This window comes from Debaryomyces fabryi (genome assembly GCF_001447935.2).
Source record: "Debaryomyces fabryi strain CBS 789 chromosome Unknown contig00098, whole genome shotgun sequence".
In the NCBI taxonomy this organism is placed as follows: domain Eukaryota; kingdom Fungi; phylum Ascomycota; class Pichiomycetes; order Serinales; family Debaryomycetaceae; genus Debaryomyces; species Debaryomyces fabryi.
The window spans coordinates 1-22,220 of record NW_015385524.1 but is presented as its reverse complement, the minus strand read 5'-3'; the positions used below and the strand labels follow the sequence as shown (position 1 = coordinate 22,220).

The following is a 22,220-nucleotide window of genomic DNA, read 5'->3' as shown; positions in this document are numbered from 1 at the left end:
AACAACGATAATGGTAGCGCTCGCAATTCCAATAGAACTAAGGGTTATTGTCCTATTGTATATAAAAAAAGGAATAGGTTGAAAGCTTTTCCGGCCATGTAAAAACGATTCAGGTCATACTTCGTTTTTATCACCAAAGGGATCACTAGAAACGCTTGCATTGGTTTTAATTTTGCTAAGGCTTCTGTTAGTATAACCGGCTGGTTTTGATTTAGGTATTGGAGGGGGAGACTTTTTACCTTGCAATGCGCTTGAGGAACCCTCCCCAGCCAAATTAACATTAGACAACTCGTCTGCGACATTCTCAGTATCTGAATCAGACGATTCATCAGTATAATAGCTCTCATATCCTTCACTACCGACATCGTCATCATCATAGTCTGGTGCTGGATTTTCCTCGGTATATCCACAAGCTTTGTCGAAATTCTTGAAGGTATGCACTAATTGTTCATTAGCAACAATTAAGCTTCCTAAGAACTCTTCATCCATAGCTAGGACCTGTTCACTTTTTGTTGTTCCGTCTCCTGCACCCACGTATTGCAAGTATCTCAACACTTTTCTTCTTATAGAGCGACACTTGTCAAACTCGCTAGAGCATTTCTCATCATCCAATGGTGACATTTCAGATGGGAATGTCATTAAAAGATTATTCAAAGTCGTTGTATGCGTATGACATTCTGCAATGACAGTTCTGATTCTAGGAGCCTCAACTTTATAGTTGATTTGAGGAATTTGATATTCCTCATCAGCATAACGAACACCTCCACGAGTTCTTCTTCTTCTCTTCTTCTTGCCTTTTGTTTTTCTAGGTTCCTCAGAGTTTGCAGAGTATGTAGACGCTTTGGCTGGACGAGGAGGTGGAATCTTCTTCTGGCTGACAGGCGTTGGTGATTTCGGCTGGTCATCAAGTTCAGATTCAAAAATGTTTTCACTCGTCTTTCTAGAATGAGTTCTACTATTTCTTGCACCAGGAATAGCTTTCCATAATGTGGCCAATGGCTTATAGTCACTCATATCTGCTAATTCTGATTTCCATCCTCTAGCTAATCCCCTAACTTTACGCTGGACATCAACATGATAGCTTGCACCTGCACCCGTCTTTCCATGACCATTTATTATACCTTTCAATACATCATGTAGCTTATCATCTCTAGCTATCACTGGCCCGATTTTCGGTCCTGAGTTTAAAACCAACAACTCAAGTACACTGAGAGCCTTCAACTGTACTTTAACAGATTCTCCATATTTTATCTTTTTCCTGATGGCTCTTGCAGCTTCAGATGCCCCCGTATGAGGCTGTACCTGAATTAAATGTATCAAATCTGATAAATAAAGTTCAATTGGCTTATCAATATCATCCTCCTGTGGGGTTGACAATTGATTAATTTTAACAGTAATCGACGTAATATTACGTTCTCCGAAAACTGGCATTGGATTTTTTTTCAAACTATAGTAATAACCTTCTAATTGTCAATTGATTATATCTTATGTAGTAAATATTTAGCGTTGACAAAATAAGTTATCATATTAATTCTGTACTAAAACTTCAATTATGTTGCACTATTCGCAAAAACACTGAACAGAATCTTTTGAATTGCTTTATTATTCTTATTCTTTTATATATATTAAGTGCTATATTGGTTTGAATCAACAATTAAGATGTCAAATGATTCAAGCACAGTCAAAGATGTCATCTACAGACCTAACAAGCGGTTGTTAAGGATATTCATTGTGCTTTGTGTCCTTCTGCTTCTTATCATTGGTCAACACTTATTTCTCGATTCTCGTGAAGATCTGGTATCTGCATTGCAAAATAGCAGGGTTTTCAAGTTTATTAACGAAGAAGGGGATAAACATACTTCGAATGACGTAGATTCTTATGGTACATCCGTAGAAACACACACTGTGCAAAAGGAAGAAGAGGAAGAAGACCAACTGCTCGAGGTGAATGGGGTGCTATCAACAAACGAATACAATGAAGATTCCAATTCAGGAGGTGAAGAAGGAGACAAGGAGAAAGAGAGGGCTGCAATGGTGGTTGTGGTACAGAATAAGGCTGATATTCCGATGATTATGCCAACAATAAGAAGCTACCAACAGAAGTTTAATGAAAAGTACAATTATGATTGGATTATAATATCGCACAGAGCGATGTTGTCTCTGCTTCAGCGAGATATAACGGCTTTAACTTTGCTGGGATCCAGCGTGAAATTCATGGATTTGAAATACCTGTCGGAACTTTTAGTATATCCTCCGGGAATTGACAAACAAAGGGTAAGACAAACTAGACGTGACACGGACTTCCCAAAAATGTTGAGATCAAAAAACATATTACAAGCAAGACATTTTGCAAGGTTCCTGACAGGCCATTTCTATAATTTGGATAACCTCTGGAAAGACTATGACTACTACTGGAAAGTGCCATTGGGCTCGCAGTTGAGTTGTGAAGTCAACTATGATGTGTTCAAATACATGAAACAAAACAAGATCAAGTATGGATGGCTGTTGATGCAAGAAGACTATCCTCATCTTCATCCTAGTTTGTTCAATATCGTAAAGAAGTATATTCTCGACCCAAACAACAATTTTATGCCAGAATCGGGACCCACTAAGAACAATTTTCACTTCCTTCTTGGTGAAGGCATGGACCCCAGTGCATTACAGGACCCTAATGCCGATTGGAAGATAAATTCGTGCAGTATTGATACAGAGTTCGAATTAGTGGACTTGTCGTTTTTCAAATCCACCCAATACCAACATTTCTTCAACCATATAGACGAATTCAACGGCTTCTACTACGAATCCTGGAGAGAACCAGTAATCAAGACCATAGCCACGTCTCTTTTCCTCAACACAAACGAAGTTCATTTCTTCGACGATTTAGCAGTACTGGTTCGAACACAAGCCTTAGGGCTTTGTCCTTTAAACACCGATTTTTACATTAAAAACAAATGTACGTGTGATCCACGGGAACACGGCAAGAGGATTGGTGTTGGTAAATTCCCTGGAGAAGAACTACAATTAATGCATAAGAGTACATGTTTGGCTAAATGGTTGCAATCATCAGACCAAGGTACTCCTAAAGTTTTTGAGGTTGAAGACGACCCATTATTTCATTCTTTTTCGAAAATGACGAAACGGCTTCTGTTGATTAGATGTACGTCGCTCTACGGAGTCGCTAACCCTATCTAGATTAGACATATTTGTATATATAGAAGCATAATGAATGTATGAATATTGTAGAAACCGACCATATCTACACGTGTGAAAAGACCGGTTCTTCGCAGTATGAAAATTTTTTTGAAAATTATGATACTACTATATAAGATCATTAGTTAAAAGACTTTCGTTTGATTTAGTAGAAAGTAGAAAACTGAGGAGAATGTCTGACGACCAACAGTACAATCAAGACAAATTGTCTCAAGATTTGCAAAACACCTCAATCGGAAGTGGTGAGCAACAGCAACAATCGTACCAACAGTACCAGCAACAACCACAACAGAACTATTTCAATGCTAATAATGCTCCAACTTTTACACCAAGTGGACAACAAGGCGGTTACCAAGGAGGTTATCAAGGAGGCTACCAAGGAGGATACCAGAACTATTCCCAAGGAGGATACCAAAACTATAACCAAGGATATCAAAACTACAACCAAGGATACCAGGGATACCAGAACAACAACAACAGAGGCGGTTACCAAAACTACAACAACAGGGGTGGATACAATAACTACAACAATAGAGGTGGATACAACAGCTATAATAATTACAACCAACAGGACCAACAACCAGAACAAAGCCAGGGTATGTCATTGGCCGATTTCCAAAAGCAGCAAAGTGCTCAAAGTAATTTGAACAAGCCTAAAAAGACCTTGAAGTTGGCTTCTTCTTCTGGTATCAAGTTGGCTAACGCTAAAAAGGCGCCAGAAACCGAATCGAAGGAGACTACTCCAAGTGCCACTGAAAAAGAGGCTACTCCAGCTGCCACCGAAAAGGAAGCTACCCCAGCTGCCACCGAAAAGGAAGCTACTCCTGCTGCTGTTGAGAAGGAAGCTAGCCCAGCTCCAGCAAAGAAAGAAGCTACTCCAGCTCCAGCAAAGAAGGAGGCCACTCCAGCTTCAACCAAATCTGAATCTAAGCCAGCCTCTAAGTCTACTTCTAAAGTTGCCACTAAGGAATCAACTCCAGTCACTGCTGATAAAGTGATCCAAGAACAAGAAGATGAAGTTGATGAAGAAGTCGTCAATGATATGTTTGGTGGTAAAGACCACGTTTCTATCATTTTCATGGGACATGTTGATGCAGGTAAGTCGACTATGGGTGGTAATATTTTATATTTGACTGGCTCTGTTGATAAGAGAACAGTTGACAAATATGAAAGAGAAGCTAAAGATGCCGGTAGACAAGGTTGGTATTTGTCATGGGTTATGGATACCAACAAAGAAGAAAGAAACGATGGTAAGACTATCGAAGTCGGTAAGGCTTATTTTGAGACCGAAAAGAGAAGATACACTATTTTAGATGCTCCAGGTCATAAAATGTACGTTTCTGAAATGATCGGTGGTGCATCTCAAGCTGATGTTGGTATTTTGGTCATTTCCGCCAGAAAGGGTGAATATGAAACCGGTTTCGAAAAGGGTGGTCAAACAAGAGAACACGCTTTATTAGCCAAAACTCAAGGTGTTAACAAGATTATTGTCGTTGTTAACAAGATGGACGATCCAACTGTTGGTTGGGCGGAAGATCGTTACAAAGATTGTATTACTAAATTAGGTGTATTCTTGAAGGGTATTGGATACGCTAAAGATGATATAATCTTCATGCCTGTTTCTGGTTATACTGGTGCAGGTATTAAGGACAGAGTTGATCCAAAGGATTGTCCATGGTACTCTGGCCCATCATTATTGGAATTTTTAGATAACATGAAAACCATGCATCGTCATATCAACGCGCCATTTATGTTGCCAATTAGTGGTAAGATGAAGGATATGGGTACTATAATTGAAGGTAAAATTGAAAGTGGTCATATTAAGAAGGGTGGAAACTTAATAGTAATGCCTAATAAAGCATCTATTGAAGTCGTCACAATTTTCAATGAAACTGAACAAGAATGTGATGCAGCATACTGTGGTGAACAAGTTAGATTAAAGATTAAGGGTGTAGAAGAAGAAGATTTAGCTCCAGGTTACGTGTTAACTTCTCCATTAAAGCCAGTCAAGACCATCACTAGATTTGAAGCCCAAATTGCTATTGTTGAATTGAAGTCTATTTTATCTAATGGTTTCTCATGTGTTATGCATGTGCATACTGCTATTGAAGAAGTTACCTTTATCGAATTAAAGCACAAATTAGAAAAGGGAACCAATAGAAAATCAAAGAAACCACCAGCATTTGCTAAGAAGGGTATGAAAGTCATTGCTGTCTTAGAAGTTAACGAGCCTGTATGTGCTGAAACCTACGCTGATTACCCACAATTGGGTAGATTTACTTTGAGAGATCAAGGTACCACCATCGCTATCGGTAAAATTACTAAGGTGTTATAAGGTCATTAAATAAGTGTACTTTTATTCTATATCTTTTATAATTTAATCTAGTTTCCTGTTTTAGATAGCAGATATGTACTATTTACATTGATTCAATATCGTTTCAAATATTGCTATTAAGTTTTCGACACCTAGTATGATATTTTCATCATAGCCCTTACCTTTAGTGTATTTTGCATGTGCAAAATCAATAAAGTTAAGACTACTCAAAGGGGATGCATCATTAGTGGATTGATCGCCTTGCACTTCGTTTGGGTTGTCATCATCGTCATCATCGTCATCATCGTCATCATCAATGAAATCTGATCGTATTAGTGAATCTCGTGATTCATACAATTCATCGTTACCCACGACAGGTTCCCATTTATGTGTGTCGTTTTCAACTGTGAACAATAGCGAACCAGATATGATCCGTACCTCAGTGTCTAACAAACAATTGTACAAGAGTTGGAGTCTCTTGAGAAACGTTTCTAGAAGCTTTCGTTTTATGAACGCATTGTCAAATTGATCGAAAAACAACGCCAAGCCATCTGCGACGTTATCTTTCGATAACGTCCTGCCAAAATATTTGTCAAATTCTATGTAATTGACATTTCCGTCATCATCTGCAATTAGCTTCATAGTCTTTTCCATACCATCGAACACGTCAGCAGGCATTCTTTTCAGACTCCCGTTGTATAACTTCATGCCACAAATCCGAAAGTTCAAGGTCCCACTGGTGGTTGTGTCACTCACCTTGCCCAATCGTTCTGCTTTCTCTGCAGTAGCATTTTCATCGAACAACTTGGATCCCAATTTAATGTCCAAAATGCTGGGACTCACGTATCCTCCGTATAAATTCTGTAATACAATATACTGCTTATCGTCCTCTGAATCCTTATCAACTCCTTCTAATTTCTGTTCCACTCTCTTCTTATCCTCATTTAGCACAGGCATAATAAGCGAATTTGGGTCATGTTTAGTAATATCGCTCTGTGTTAACGTTCCCATGAAGACTGGCATCCAATCAATCAATTTGCTCCCCAACGGCTGATCTTCATCGTCTTGTGATAATAACTGAGTTTCATTGTAAAAGTCTATCTCTTGTTGATTTGTTAGCTTAGCAAATATAGAATTATCCCCAATTGAAATCAAACATCCATCGTGACCAGCTGCTTGATGTTTTGATGGGACAAACGTATTATCCATGCTTTTAAGACCTTATTGATTTGGTGTATCAGTACTAAATGAAGCATTTTTCATTTTTCAGGCCAGCCCTGTATATACGAACTCAGCCAATTTTCGTCACTTTCTTTTTTTGTACACCTGTTTGATAAACACAAACTGACTGAAAAATTTTCTAATTCTTCTTGAATCTAACTAGTTTGTTGTAAAGTAGTATCAATAAGTGATTGAATTGAATAAGTAAATCGGCTTATTCTAAGTTTTTTAATTAAAAAGGATATCTCAGGAAAAAAAACTAGAAAATAAGATACGCAGGGGAAAATGAGCAATCCATACGGCAACTCATATGAAATGGGTAACTATAACAAATACTCGTCTGGTTCAGGTACCGGATCTAACGAGGATGATTTTGTCACGTACATGAACGAGATCAATGATATAAACAATTCGTTGGACCAGTATTCCAACTTAATCAATTTAGTGTCGAACAAGCAAAGAAATTTCGTACAAGAGTTGGATTTGAACGAAGAGGATGCTGATTATAACTCAAAACAAATCGACGCATTAGTATCGGAATCCCAATCGTTGCAAAATGATTTAAAGAATCGTATTAAAAATGTGCAGACTCAAGCTGCGCAGGCGAAGGACCAGCACAAGATGGATCAGGCGGAAAGCTGTAGAAAGAGATTTTTGGAGATTATCCAAGAATATAGAGTCGTGGAGTCTAATAACAGAGAGCAAACGAAGGTCCAAGCTGAAAGACAGTATAGAATTATAAAACCAGAAGCATCTGATGACGAAGTTCGTGCAGCAGTCGAAGACGGCAATAGTCAACAGTACTTCCAGCAAGCTTTAATGCAATCTAACAGAAGAGGTGAGGCTAGAACTGTATTAAACGAAGTCCAAGTGAGACACCGTGAATTATTGAAATTAGAAAAGACCATGGCTGAGTTAACTCAATTGTTCCATGACATGGAGGAGATGATTATCGAACAAGATCAACCAATTCAACAAATTGATGAACAAATTCACACTGCTCAACATGATATTGAACAAGGTGTTGGACACACCAACAAGGCTGTCACTAGTGCCAAGAAAGCCAGAAAGAAGAGAATCTGGTGTCTTGTTATCTGTTTGATTATTGCTGCCATTCTCGCCATTGTTCTTGGTATCGTCTTTGGTAGAAAGTAATTTAAGATGTATAATTAGCCTATAATTAATTACCTTTTATAAGTAGGCCTGTTTTATTAATGTTTAGAAGGCCGGTCAATAAATGTAACTTTATTCTGAAGTTTTACGGGAAGAATTCCTTTGTAGCAATATAGCTTCTCAATTAGTCTAACTAGTTTCCACAAGTAATATCATATTCGTGTATTTCAGTGTTATGCACATCCTAGCAGCCGAGCTATAGTATGCATTTTGGCACTTAACAAACCTGTCAAATTTAAAATCTCAAATTTCAATAATTTTTTCAGAACACTATATATGGCACTACAAAGAATGGTTAAAAAGCCACTAGAACAACTTATAGGCATCTTCTACTTTCTAACCATAGTATGCATTTTGCTTATAAAGTATATTAAGAAACTTAACTGCCTACTTAAGTATGGAAAAAATTATGAAAACCCTCAATCAAAATCAACCATAATAAATTATTTAACTTCCATTACGGTTCCTAAACGATGGTTCCTTCATTTTTATATCGCATATTTCGGATGCTGCGTTAGTATTATCTTCTTTTTAGCACTACTTCGAAGAAACCAGATATTTAATTCTGCAATAACTACATTTGCTAAGTCATGGCTGCCTGCTACTTTGGAATCGGTACCTGCTAACTACAAACATTACAAGCTTATATTTTATCTATTATGGCTTCAATCCTTCCGTAGATTGCTAGAAAGCTTGTACCTCACAAAATTTTCTTTAAAAGCAAAGATTAATGTCTTTCATTATATCATGGGCTTAGCATTCTATGTCTCCATATCATTAAATTGTTTCCTTAGTTTGCTTCCATTCTACTTGAATAGCGCGATTATTCCTGCTAACCTTGGGTTTGATCTCATCGATACGGTCTTAGTTACTTTGTTTTTATTACTTTCTATTGACCAGTTTCAGAATCATTACCACCTATCAAAGCTACTTAAATATTCGCTACCCAAGTTTGGAATGTTTCAATTAGTTGGATCTGCCCATTATCTTGATGAGATAATGCTATATTTAATAGTTGCAATCATCAGTAACCTACACGACCAGTTGTCGATTATTGATATAAACTATGTCCTCGCCTGGGCATTTGTTTCAGTAAACTTATCCATCAGTTCATTAGAGTCGTATGCATATTACAAAGCTAAATTTCCTGGGTTCACTGTGAAGTATAGTATTATTCCTGGCATTTTATAATTTTTTTTGTTTATGTCCCATCCTGTATATAACCAAGTTTATATTTTATTCTGAAAGTAAATAAAGAAGATCTACCTACTTAAATCAAGTAAATATGTCACCTCCCAAGACAGTTTCTCCTGTGATAGCCAGTCTAAGAGCATCAAGTACAAGCGTAGTTTGTGGGTGTCCAGGAGTTCCAAGAAGCATACCTCGTATTGAAACCGTCATTGAGTTACGACCTTTTAATGGCATTCCTTTCCTGATTCGATCGGTAGGAGTAGAATTGAGAACTACACAGAGGGTTGTTGTGCCGTCGACACTAGGATCTAATGATACTATCAGAGAATATAAAATATATGAAAATCCGTTTATTTTTAGGCCCGCAGCAGGAGAATTTTCAGAAAGATTACTTGGAATAGATATACCGGTGTTGATTCCATTACCGAAAGATATTATTTCCAGCGGACAGTACCAGCAATGGAACGCAATTACAACCCATAGTCTTGTGGTCAAAGTTTCGTGCGGTGATACATATAACAATGAGACGAATTATAGCGAAGCGTTCCCCATTCCAATCAAATTGTACGACACGTTGCCAATTTACAGACAGTTCAATCAACCAATAGCAGAAGTGAGGAGTTCAAACTGTAAGCAGGTGCTTGTGGAATTGTCATTACCAGTGTCGTCAATAGGACCTAAAGATGATATCATTTTGCTAGTTAAAACTATGACGGATCCATTGTGCAACAAAATCAGTAAGAACTTGCGATTAAAGTTCATAACATTCCAAATAAAAGAGATTTTGGAATGCCATGAGGGTGGGCTTCCATTGATGAAAGAGCATAAGATATACACCGAAACAAAGAGTTTCTTGAATGAAAATTCCGTTTTAAACACTCAAGGTGTCTCCCACCAGTTTCGCTTGGAGTTTCCCTTTGATAACGAGTATTTGCAGATGTATTGCAATAAAAACTATATTGACAACAACTTGAGTGATAGCAAGCATGTTATATCAACGTATGCAAATGATAAGAAAAATAGTAAAGTGGTTGAGGGAATTCCACTTACGCATACACAGGGTTTCACAACTCTAGGTCGGCTTTTTTCGATACGATACGAGGCGATAATTAAGGTGAAGCTAGTACAAGGCAAGGACATGGAAATCAAGCTACCAATAACTGTCAGTCCTTTCAATAGAGAAAGTAGCGAATATTTATTATCATGGATAATAAATCAGTGTGAAGGGGCTAGAAATAAATTTGGAAAAGACCTTGTAAATAGATTAGTAAATGCAAGGTATGATGAAACTGATACCGTACTTCAAAGGTTCAATCCGCCTCCGATAGTTTATAAGTATACAAAATCGAACTGGGTAAGATTAGGATTTAATGGTGAAGCATTTGGGTCGAATAAATTGGGAAAGAATTTGGTACAATACATTGACTAGCGACAGTGTATAAAGCTAGATATGTAAGGAGGAAAGTAAATTATAGAATAGATTAAACTAATACTTTAAGACTTAGTATATGTAATTAATTTATCTGCAGTGCGAGTATAGAAGAGTTATATAAAGTGGTTACAATTAAACGTATTTAGCTTACCATTCAAGACCAAGGATGTCAGGCATAAACCCTCCGCCATCATATGCACCAACATCTACCAGTTCATATACTCCTAGTAATGCTAACCATATCAAATATCATAAGGAGATTGATAAATCGGCTGTGATCAAATCTCCGTTGCATAAAAACATATATGATTCACTTGCAGAAATATACTCTATTATAACAGTCATGGAAATGATAGAGAAATCGTTCCTAAAGGATTACATTACCGACAAGGATAAATACACATCTACTTCATTAAGGTTAATAAATCAGTACCAAATAATCATCAAAGGATTTCAAGAAGATCAATCCAAGAAAACAATATTGGCAGATATAATACCAGGGGCTTCAGTAGATAACGATGATTTTCCTGAAATTCTAGGCAATACATATAACTTGCATGCTCCATTAGCTATAAAGAGGCTACAAACAGGTATACCTGTGACAATTGAGCACCTTGGCACTCAGGTTGAAAGTTCGAGCCACCCAACACATGACAATCGGAATGCCAATACATCTACGAATACAAAGGCAAGCGGTAGACTAGTTGCAGAGGTAACAGGTAATTTCATCACATGCATGGATGCATTGAAATTGAATTACAAAACAAAGGATCAATTGCACCCTTTATTGTCAGATTTGGTGGTTAGTCTTAATGATTTAGTAACAATGAATGATTCAAATGATGAAAATAATGGGAAGACGATTGAATTCCCAGGAAAATCAAAGTTGATATCGTGGCTAATTAAATTGAATAATTTGGAAGACCAGGAACTAGCCCAGTCTGACATCGACACCTTCTTAAATGATTTAGATCTGGCCTACAAGAATTTCTATACGTCATTAGAATAATTTATATTATAAGTAATCATCTAAAATTTTATTTATACGATGGACTCGATTTGCTCTGCATAATTTAATACATTATTAATGACAACTGTAGAATTTTCACTATTTGCCTCATCTTTATTCTTGGAATTGAAGAAAATGGTACCATTCTTAAAGGTCCAGTTTTCAATTTCCAAATCCTGCTCGCAAAACTGTTGAAATACAGAATCGGACTGTTCTTGTGGGAAGTATAACAAGTTTTTACAGTTGCTGACCGGCAACGATTCGTATGTTCTTTCCAAGGACTTCGCAATCTCAAATCTTAATGCAGTAATTAATGTATCAATGAAATGCTTGTACTCCTTACATGGGAGCTTATTATCCGACTCATTTAACAACTTCCAGATCTTATTATAGTTACCCTCCATTAAGTTTCTTTCCAAGTTAATTGGAAATTGCAAGTAAGAATCCTTTTCAATGTTATATTGGCGTTTGTTGAAGATATATTCCAATTCAACATGAAACTTGGAAATTAATCCCTGGGATAACAAATATAACAAATATAATGAGATAATTTTGGTGCAGTCAGTATTTATTTCCAACTTGCTGTGGAGCTTTTCATTACTATAAAATGGCTTTAATTGCGCAAAATAGTTCTCGAATCCTTGATAATCATTGCTTAACAACGATGCCAAGGATCCAATTTCCAAGATCCTCTCTGCAATCTTCAAATCATTCAACTGATCTTTATTTGTGCTGTTTGATGCCAATGGCACTAATAAATTGTGCTTGATCAATTCAATCTTGATTGGCGTCAAGATCTTCTGACATTGTGTATACTTTTCTGACTCAAACAATTGATACAACTCTCCAGTTAACTTCTGCAATGACATCCCTACGTATTATTTATTGTGTCCCGATGATAAGTTATGGATAATCTTCCTTTGAATACTAGTTTGATCCTGCCTTGTTGCCACCGGTCTACTCTATCAATACTGTTTTCTCACAAATAGGCTTAGACGTGCGCAAACCGAAAAATTCCAAAAATTGAACCCATACACCAGATTCCATTACACCCAGACACCGGATTAATTCGCACCCAATCTGTTCTGATGAGATGACTACTTGGGTGATATGTATACTAATTCAAATTTTAACACATAATAAATAGTTTCCCATTCAAAACGGTCCCGGAGACACAATATGATGAATTTAAAAGTCAGGATAGTTCTAGAGGAATTTGAAAGTGTTGGAGTTTCTACATATGCTTCTATGGGTACCGGGGTAAGGGTTTTATCAGCGACTCATTAATTTACGGCGGCTAACGGAGATCGAAATGCGAATACAATTGCAGGAAGAACATTATCAATATATTTTCACTATTGTGGGACAGCTATTGTAATACAACAGGCAATAATTATTTTCAAGGGAAATAATAAGCAGATAATACACTCAGTTGTGCTGATAAGCTGTTGAGTCATATTAATGGGGAATCATCCGTAAGGCGATTAACGGAAACTGGAATAGTGCGGACCGGAATTGAACAATTGTCGCAAAAAGAATTGCGACCCGAGGGTGAAAATAATTAGTCACTAGTCGACGAAAATAAATTTTTCATATATAAAGCATTACAACGACGCTTGTATCACTGAAAAGACATTTACTACTCTTAGACCTAGTATAGAATAGAACTATGTGTGGTATTTTTGCAGCTTTTAGACAACCTGAGGTTGAACAGTTCAAATCAAAGGCTTTACAGTATTCCAAAAGAATCCGTCACCGTGGTCCAGATTGGTCAGGTAACGTTATTCAAAACTCCACCATCTTATGTCACGAAAGATTAGCTATTGTCGGTTTAGATTCTGGTGCGCAACCAATCACCTCTGAAGATGATAACTACACCTTAGCAGTTAATGGTGAAATCTATAATCATATTCAATTAAGAGATGAGTTCCCATCATACCCATACAAATCTTTATCTGATTGTGAACCAATTATTCCATTATTTGAAAAATACGACATTGATGCACCAAAGCACTTAGATGGTATGTTCGCATGGGTTTTATATGACAAGAAGAACGACCGTATTGTCGCCAGTAGAGATCCTATCGGTATCACCACCTTGTACATGGGTAAGAGTTCGAAGAACCCAAAAACCCGTTACTTTGCATCTGAATTAAAGTGTCTTACTGATGAATGTGACGAAATCTTTGCTTTCCCACCAGGTCACGTCTACGATTCTAATACCGACGAAATCACCAGATACTTCACTCCTTCATGGTGGGACGAATCGTCTGTTCCATCTAAGAGAGTCGACTACAAGGAAGTAAGAGAAACTTTGGAATTGGCTGTCAGAAAGAGATTAATGGCTGAAGTTCCATATGGTGTGTTATTATCAGGTGGTTTAGATTCCTCCTTGATTGCATCGATTGCTTCTAGAGAAACCCAAAAGGCAGCAGCTGCCATCAGTAAGGATGGTATTGATGCCAACAAAGAATTGTCTGGTGTTGATGAAAAGGGTTCTTTACATTCTAGTGGTTGGAGTCAATTACACTCCTTTGCTATCGGTCTTCCTGGTGCTCCTGATTTAATCGCTGCTGAAAAAGTTGCTCATTTTATTGGTACTATTCACCATTCTCACACCTTTACTTTAGATGAAGGTTTAGACGCATTGGATGATGTTATCTACAACTTGGAAACCTACGATGTTACTACTATCAGAGCTTCTACTCCTATGTATTTATTGTCTAGAAAGATTAAGGCCCAAGGTGTTAAGATGGTTTTATCAGGGGAAGGTTCTGATGAAATTTTCGGAGGTTACTTATACTTCGCAAATGCTCCAAGTCCAAAGGACTTCCACGAAGAATGTGTTAAGAGAGTTAAAAACTTGCATTATGCTGATTGTTTAAGAGCTAACAAGTCAACTATGGCCTGGGGTTTGGAAGCCAGAGTTCCATTCTTAGACAAGAAGTTCTTAGAAGTTTGTATGAACATTAACCCAGAAGATAAATTAATTAAGCCTGCTGAAGGTAAGATTGAGAAATACATTTTGAGAAAGGCCTTTGACACTTCTGATGACCCAAGTGCAACACCATACTTACCAGAAGAAATCTTGTGGAGACAAAAAGAGCAATTTTCCGATGGTGTTGGTTACTCTTGGATCGATGGTTTAAAAGATACTGCTGAAAGTACTATTACTGATGAACAGTTCGCCAACCCTAAACCAGAATGGGGTACTGACATTCCAACAACCAAGGAAGCTTACTGGTACAGATGTAAATTCGATGAAATTTTCCACTCTAAAGCTGCTGCTTCAACTGTTATGAGATGGGTTCCAAAAGCTGAATGGGGTTGTCATGCTGATCCATCCGGTAGATTTGCTACCATCCATGAACAAAAAGTTGATCAAGCTTAAATAGTAAACTTCAATTAGTAAATACCTGGTTCTATTATGTATTCTAAATATTATTTATAGATGTGAAGGCCACACTTTTAATTACAATTAAATTAAATAACTGTAGTACATTAACGACTAATTTATATAATTATTTTCTTGCAACCATTCCTTTACTTTATTAACATCTCTTTCAACCCATGACGAATTGATGAGGATATTATCCAATACCTGTTTATATGATCTTTCAAAACCATGCACATCCTTTTCGCTGAAGAAAGTTTTTATCTCGTTATACATTTCCATGGATTGATAGTTTTTCAAAGTAATCTTGATAAATCTATCTAAGACAACCATGTTCGTAGACATCAACTTATAAAATTCATTGTAATTCTCTTTGAAAAACTTCCAAAACTCATCTTTTGTAGTTGCATTTGTTGATAAAGAACGACCCAAGAAGTGTGAATCCATGGTTGGGACAATATCAGGTTCTATTAAGTAACCAATTAATTTCTGGGATAATTCTTTATCATTAACATGACCTAATGATTCTAAAGCAATTTCTCGTGAGTCCAAAGAAGTAGGATGTGTTACTTCTTTTAAGATAAGTTCGAATTTTTCGCTGTCAATCAATCGTTCAGAAGAAACAATTGTGGAGAAAACAAAAGCTCTTAATGATGGATGAATAAAATTTCCATTTTTCCATTCATTAAATAATGTCAAAGCATAATCTTCAATTTCAACAATTGAGAGCAAACCAGCCTTGCCCAAGATTTCTGCTCTCAATTTGCTTCTCAAGAATTGAGAATCGTCTATTTTGTTTTTTTCCAATTCATTCAAAAAGATGATAGACATCTTTTTATAAACCGATTTTGCAAAGTTTTTTAAGCCCCTTGAGATTTGTTCATCAATACCAGTGAAGGTCACTAAAATATGATCTAATCTTTTACCCAATTCTAACCAAACAACATATTCATCGCCGATAGCATCAGAATCTATCACTGACTGAATTAGTTTGAACAATGTAGTTGTTGACGTAAATTTATCCCCAGAAACAGCTATAGATGCCACATCCGCAATTACACCAACCTTATCCTTACCCGATAATTTCTTGAAAAATGGTAAAATATTTTGTTCCATAACTTGTGGTGAATAGTTCACACGATAAGCTCCCGTTGTATCTTTGTTTAATTTAAAGAAGTCATTAGTCACTGGGAAATCATTGATTGTGATGCTTGAGGAGCCAGGAGAAATTTCGTTTGGTTCTAACGATAACTTGTCGCTAGCAGACGGACCATTCGAAAAGTTCAACGGGATCCACCATTTGGTATGGTTTTCTTCGTCCTTCAAGTCCCCACTATTCAAAAACCTTGATTGCTTGATAGTCAATTGTTTAGTAGCATAATCCAAGTCTACATTAACGATAGGAAACCCAATTTTTTTAATCCAAGATTCCATCATATCGTTAACTGGCCTTCCAGAGACTTCACTAATTGAGGACCATAAATCATGAGATGTGGCATTGCCAAATTTGTTTTTATTCAAGTACTTTGCGACACCTTTTAAAAATACTTCTGTTCCAAGGGAGTTTGAAATCATCAATATGGTTGAAGCACCTTTCAAGTAAGAAATAGCATCAAAGACCTGATCAATATCCAAAGCATCCACCACGGGGACTTCAATTGGGTGAGAATTTCTTAATCCATCTAAATTAAGAGCTTGCTGCAAAGATTCAGAAACAAATCCGCTAAATATATCCCATTCAGGAAACAAATAATCAACAGCTGCAAAACCTACCCATGTAGCAAAACCTTCATTAAGCCACAATTCGTCCCACCATTTCATTGTAACCAAATTGCCGAACCATTGATGCGCTAACTCGTGAGCAACGACATAGGCAACTTTTTGCTTGTAGGATGGATCAGATTTAGATTCAGAATACAACAAAGCAGTACTACGGTAGGTGATTAAACCCCAATTCTCCATAGCATTGTGTGAAAACGAATGCACAGCAATTAAATCAAGCTTTGGTAAAGGATACTTAATTTCGAATATTTTGGAAAAGTAATCTATAATTTTAGGAGCAATCTCTGACGCAAGTTCAGCTTCTTGTTTATATCCCTTTGTGGTGTAAATACGAACAGGCAATGGCTTATCGTTTTGATAAGTACCTTCCGTAAATGATTCAATATACTCGAATTCTCCGCAAGCCCATGCTAACAAATAGGTAGACATTATTGGCGTTTTTTCAAACTTTACCGTCTTCAAATTCGTTCCAGCTGGTTTCTCTTCCAATATTGGCATATTTCCCAAGATCGTCCATTCCAGTGAGACAACTAAATCAACGCTGAAGGTGGCTTTTAATCCAGGTTCATCAAGACATGGGAATGCTCTTCTGGCATCAGTCGCTTCAAATTGTGTAGACAACATAATTTTTTCAACACCATTTTCTTTATAACCAGATTTATAGAAACCCGCCATATTAGTCTGAATAACAGCATCATAATTTAAAGTCACTACCAACTCTGAGCTATCTGCTGGCTTTACAATTTCCGCAAACTTGATTATAAAGTACTCTTTATCGCTAAATTCTTGAATGGAGTCAACACCAATATTTTTATTCGAATCATTGCAGTATATGGCTATATCAATTTTATCTTGCGAGACTGATAAATCTCTATAGTTCAAATGCAATTCGTTTGTTTCTTCCACAATCCTTAAGTAAATTACCACTTTTCCTTCAAATGTCTCCTTCTCAACATTGATATTACTAATAGATACATCATAATGGTAAGGTTTTAACGAAGTAGGCAACGCTTCGTAATAAGGTTTTTTATCAGAACTACACATTGTCGGTTATCTAAAAAAAAGTAGAAAATGTGATCGTTGGAGATAAAGAATATATTTATGATCTTAGATTTTTATGCCTCATTTCTCAACGGCTCTAAGAAGAACGGCTTCAAATAGCGAAATCCACACGGCAAAATTCATATATATTTCCATTTCGTATTTTCATTCCTTAAAGTATATGTTATAAGCATATTATTTATGAAAAGGGCATTATCTTGAAAACCAGTAAATGTCTGTCTGTCAGTGTGAACCGCATATACTAACAAGTTTCTAAAATTGAGATATTTCATTTACATCTTTTAAAGCTGAATTCCAGCGATAATACAATTTGCTACAAACGCATTTTAATTCTATTACCGTACAATAATTTAGAATGGGTCTATTAATCTATCAAGTAGCTTTAAGGTTTAGTTGAAGAAGAAAAACAAACATTCGCTGCGTTATGGCTTTGAAATAGGTGAACAAAAGAGTTTATTTCTCGGTAGACTTAGATAAAGTGAAATTTAGAGATTATGCAAACTCAAAAGGTATATTGTGTAAGATATAAACTGAAGGATGCTGCTAATTTTTCAATCCTACCGAAATAACATGAAGGGTAGCTTGCAATCCATCGTACATTATAATTTCTCACGTCATCGATGATATCAGAATGCATGAACCCTTTTTGGGCCTAATTCGAAGTTGATGAGCATTTCCGTCGATAGTATAAATAGCACAAATTTCCGACCGCTAATTTTTACGAGAGATTATAGTTCTTTTTAACAATGTTTTCCCTTCTAGTCCTATTGTTGAGTGGGGTTCTATTAACAAAATCAGTACTGGCCGGTTTCCAACATTATCAGTTAGATGCAAATTCACTGGGTGTTTCTTGCTTTCCTATTTTGAGCGAACTAGAAGCTACCTCAATTGGTGGTATCAAGGTTTTATTAGAAGAATTGATCCTAAATGATGGACAGGAGTCAACAGATTTAAAGATACCAGTCTTGCTATTACCTTATGAAGATATTCTTAACTTTACGACCATTCCTTCCTGGGAAGAATATGACAGGGGGTATGCATCCAACTATAGCTCTACTAACTTGAACTGGGACAATTATTTTTTGAGAAATTCAGTAGATTTTGAAGAAAATAAGTTTATCTTGGATTTGTATGATGGGTACAATGAAATTGACGAGAGAAGGATTTATAATGGATATTTGGACGCATCGAAGAAGAATGGTCACGATGAAGCCATATTACCAGCTTACAAGATTGGTATGTATTGTGCATATGTTGCGCCACCTATTAACAGAGGTATCAAAATGATGACTATTCGTATTGTTCCTGAACCCTCTTCATTTTACTCGACTAACATGTCATATGCTGAGTATTGTCAAACAAAGTATATAATTGTTACAGGAGTATTGCTATTAGTATACCTAGTTCATAATAGTTTGCGATTTACGAAGGGAAGACAAACCAAGAATATGCCAATTATTTCAAAACTAGTCATATTTTATGTCTTGATACCGCTTTTATCATTCATGTCCCTTGAATGGTTTGTAGTATTTATCGAGCTTCACAGCAATTTGAGCAGCCGCAAAATACACTTCTTTGAATATTTCCGTCTAATGAATGAATGGATTCAACCTAATTGGAAGATCTTCCTTCAATTCTATACTTTACTCTTCACTATGGGATATGGTGTAATTTATTATAATAGGGGAGCTTCTCGAACATTTAGCAAAATTCCAAAGAGAACTAAGAACATAGCATTGTCACTTTTCATTGTCGATTTAATTTTGAATAATATAACAAACATTGCAAGGTATTTGAAGTCATATCCTTCGCTATTACATCAAGATACAATTGAAACCATAGGTGCCTCGTGCTTCCTTGGCTCGCTTGTATTCCCTTATGTCTTACGTTTTGTATCATTTATTTACTACTTCAAGACAAGGAATATTATTAAGAAATTGCCACCTACTTCAACTACCACCGAAGGAATTGATGCTAATACCAGAATAATGAAAGCATTTAAACAATCTAGTCTTGTCATTTTCATATCACCAATTGTTTCAGCATTGGCATGGTTTTGCTCATTTGCACGTATTTTAGGTAACTTTATTTACTCAATGATGAATAGTTTTCCTTCAGAACTGAAATTAATCGAGAATATATCCAGGGAACAACTCATAATGCTGGTAGAAATGATGACGGAAATAATGCAGTTTACTCGTGATAACATGATGTCTCCAGTTAGAGAATGGTCAGGTGCTATCAAGATATATCTAAATATAGGATTGTTGTATGTGATTTGGATTAGAAATAACAATGCTTTAGTCGTTGAAGATGAAAAAGAGGACCTCAAAGAGTAGCCTGGTATTAATTAATGGAAGCTTAATCACGTGACTGCGACAACTGCTGCATGTTTGACGTCTTACAATAGAAAGCAGTTTGTACTGAGAATTATAAAACATGAAGAAGTTATTGATCTATGTATAGAGTAGATAAGTGTTATCCGTGTTTATTCTTCAAAAAGTTTTTAGGCAAAGAAAATGAATAAAGAATATAATATCTTAATAAGTTAACAACTGCTTAAATTGACAAGCGAAATATAAAATGAAATAAGTAACATAACCGATAATAATTAAAGCTTCACTGTACATTCAAAATTATTTTTAGAATAGCGTCATGTTTTACTTCTAGAGTGCGTTATAAATATGAACTGGTGCGTTTCTCAAATAAGGGATGGTGGCGACTAAACAATACGCTGTATGTATATTTGCGACTAGTTAAGTGTGATACCTTACTGACGAATGCTGTCTAATAATTGTAAATATAATGGATCGATTAAGTTAGGAGTATAATCTTCATTAACTATTTTTATTTACAGAACTTGTCATATGATACCTTCTCAAATATGTCTGTGTGATGTTCTTAGGAACAAACTTTGTGTCAATTATAGTCTGTACCGAGTGCATGAAAATTTCCTTGTTGGTTTATGCATATTCATCATGACATAATCCAACAATTTTGATGCCAGAAAATATGCACCCTTATGGTTTAGACTAAAAGTCCTTATCAAAGGTACATAAATAGCCTAAATCGGCTAGCAAAATTTGCCGGTATATATTTCAAAGGAAAATGCTTTCTATAATCTTCCTTTAATTGAGTAGCATTTTATTTAGTACTCCAATAGTAGCCTATGTCGAGGATTCCGTGTTGGATGCAAATTCTCTGGGAGTTTCTTGCATCCCAATTAGAAGCGAAGCAGGAGCTAGTACACAAGGTGGAATTAAGGTCTACTTAGAGGACTTAGTATTATATGATGGAGATGAGTCTTTGGATTTAAAGATACCGGTGTTGCTATTTCGTTAGGAAGATATTCTAAACTTCACTACGCTTCCTTCGTGGGAAGAATATGACAGGGGATATACTATAGCTCTAACAGCTTGAACTGGGACAATTATTTTTTGAAAAATTCAGTAGAGTTTGAAGAAAATAAGTTTATTTTGGATTTGTATGAAGGGTACAAGGAAATTGATGAGAAAAGAATTTACAATGGATATTTGGACGCATCGAAAGAGAATGGCTATGATGAAGCAATATTACCAGTCTACGAGTCTGGGATGTATTGCGTTTATATTGCACCCCCTATTGACAAAGGTATAAGTACAATGAGGATACCAGTAGACATACAATATTCGAGAATATATTCTAGTAGTATGCTGTATTTTTATTACAGCAAAATAAAATATCTTCTTGCTATTGGTTTATTACTAGCAGCATACTTGATAAATAATGTTTTGAAATATAGAAAAGGTAAACAATCGGGCATCAAGAATATGCCAATTATTTCAAAGACAGTCATATTTTATATCTTGATGCCCCATTTATCATTGATGTTCCTTGAGTGGTTTGTAATATTTATCGAGCTTCACAGCAATTTAAATAGCCGCAAAATACGGTCCTTTGAATACTTCCGTCAGGCAATGTATTGGGTTCAAGACAATTGGGAGATCACACTTCGCCTTTATGTTTTACTCTTTACTATGGGATATGGAGTAATTTATTATCATAGAGGAGCTTCTCGAACATTCAGTAAGATGCCAAAAAGGAATATGAGCATAGCATTGATACTCTTTATTATCAATCTAATTTTGGATTATATAGTAGAGATTGAAGAATATTTGATGCAATATCATACTCTGGAACTATACAAAGATACTATTTCATATGTTTGTACCATTTGCTTCTTTGCTTCGTATTTATTTTCTTTGGTATGGTACTTCGTGTCATTTATCTATTATTTCAAGACAAGAAACATTATTAGGAAATTGCCGCCTACTTCAACAGTTATAGAGGGAATTGATGCTAACACAAGAATAATGAATGCTTTTAGACAATCCTGCTTTATAATTTTTGTTTCGCCTTTTATTTCTGTATTAACATGGTTTATAACGTATGG

At 36.1% G+C, this 22,220-nt stretch overlaps 11 protein-coding genes across 11 annotated transcripts; 7 read left to right on the top strand and 4 right to left on the bottom strand.

The window, feature by feature from the left end:
- Positions 1–114: 114 nt before the first annotated feature.
- On the bottom strand, positions 115–1,431 carry AC631_04039 (uncharacterized protein; the record flags this gene model as incomplete). The annotated part of the gene is made up of 1 exon (XM_015612868.1): positions 115–1,431. One exon carries the CDS (start codon positions 1,429–1,431, stop codon positions 115–117), a length of 1,317 nt encoding a protein of 438 aa, XP_015466301.1.
- Positions 1,432–1,659: 228 nt separating this feature from the next.
- On the top strand, positions 1,660–3,192 carry AC631_04038 (uncharacterized protein; the record flags this gene model as incomplete). The annotated part of the gene is made up of 1 exon (XM_015612867.1): positions 1,660–3,192. One exon carries the CDS (start codon positions 1,660–1,662, stop codon positions 3,190–3,192), a length of 1,533 nt encoding a protein of 510 aa, XP_015466300.1.
- Positions 3,193–3,382: 190 nt separating this feature from the next.
- Positions 3,383–5,545, top strand: SUP35 (translation termination factor GTPase eRF3; the record flags this gene model as incomplete). Its single annotated transcript, XM_015612866.1, has 1 exon — positions 3,383–5,545. One exon carries the CDS (start codon positions 3,383–3,385, stop codon positions 5,543–5,545), a length of 2,163 nt encoding a protein of 720 aa, XP_015466299.1.
- A 78-nt stretch (positions 5,546–5,623) lies between these two features.
- IPK2 (inositol polyphosphate multikinase) lies at positions 5,624–6,733 on the bottom strand (the record flags this gene model as incomplete). Its single annotated transcript, XM_015612865.1, has 1 exon — positions 5,624–6,733. One exon carries the CDS (start codon positions 6,731–6,733, stop codon positions 5,624–5,626), a length of 1,110 nt encoding a protein of 369 aa, XP_015466298.1.
- Positions 6,734–7,060: 327 nt separating this feature from the next.
- On the top strand, positions 7,061–7,900 carry SSO2 (syntaxin; the record flags this gene model as incomplete). The annotated part of the gene is made up of 1 exon (XM_015612864.1): positions 7,061–7,900. One exon carries the CDS (start codon positions 7,061–7,063, stop codon positions 7,898–7,900), a length of 840 nt encoding a protein of 279 aa, XP_015466297.1.
- A 1,303-nt stretch (positions 7,901–9,203) lies between these two features.
- Positions 9,204–10,538, top strand: AC631_04034 (uncharacterized protein; the record flags this gene model as incomplete). Its single annotated transcript, XM_015612863.1, has 1 exon — positions 9,204–10,538. The coding sequence occupies one exon, from the start codon at positions 9,204–9,206 to the stop codon at positions 10,536–10,538; it is 1,335 nt and encodes a 444-aa protein (XP_015466296.1).
- Positions 10,539–10,707: 169 nt separating this feature from the next.
- VPS28 (ESCRT-I subunit protein) lies at positions 10,708–11,550 on the top strand (the record flags this gene model as incomplete). The annotated part of the gene is made up of 1 exon (XM_015612862.1): positions 10,708–11,550. One exon carries the CDS (start codon positions 10,708–10,710, stop codon positions 11,548–11,550), a length of 843 nt encoding a protein of 280 aa, XP_015466295.1.
- A 32-nt stretch (positions 11,551–11,582) lies between these two features.
- On the bottom strand, positions 11,583–12,419 carry AC631_04032 (proteasome regulatory particle lid subunit; the record flags this gene model as incomplete). Its single annotated transcript, XM_015612861.1, has 1 exon — positions 11,583–12,419. The coding sequence occupies one exon, from the start codon at positions 12,417–12,419 to the stop codon at positions 11,583–11,585; it is 837 nt and encodes a 278-aa protein (XP_015466294.1).
- An 800-nt stretch (positions 12,420–13,219) lies between these two features.
- On the top strand, positions 13,220–14,941 carry ASN1 (asparagine synthase (glutamine-hydrolyzing) 2; the record flags this gene model as incomplete). The annotated part of the gene is made up of 1 exon (XM_015612860.1): positions 13,220–14,941. The coding sequence occupies one exon, from the start codon at positions 13,220–13,222 to the stop codon at positions 14,939–14,941; it is 1,722 nt and encodes a 573-aa protein (XP_015466293.1).
- A 117-nt stretch (positions 14,942–15,058) lies between these two features.
- Positions 15,059–17,770, bottom strand: AC631_04030 (M1 family metallopeptidase; the record flags this gene model as incomplete). Its single annotated transcript, XM_015612859.1, has 1 exon — positions 15,059–17,770. One exon carries the CDS (start codon positions 17,768–17,770, stop codon positions 15,059–15,061), a length of 2,712 nt encoding a protein of 903 aa, XP_015466292.1.
- A 764-nt stretch (positions 17,771–18,534) lies between these two features.
- On the top strand, positions 18,535–20,127 carry AC631_04029 (uncharacterized protein; the record flags this gene model as incomplete). The annotated part of the gene is made up of 1 exon (XM_015612858.1): positions 18,535–20,127. One exon carries the CDS (start codon positions 18,535–18,537, stop codon positions 20,125–20,127), a length of 1,593 nt encoding a protein of 530 aa, XP_015466291.1.
- Positions 20,128–22,220: the final 2,093 nt, after the last annotated feature.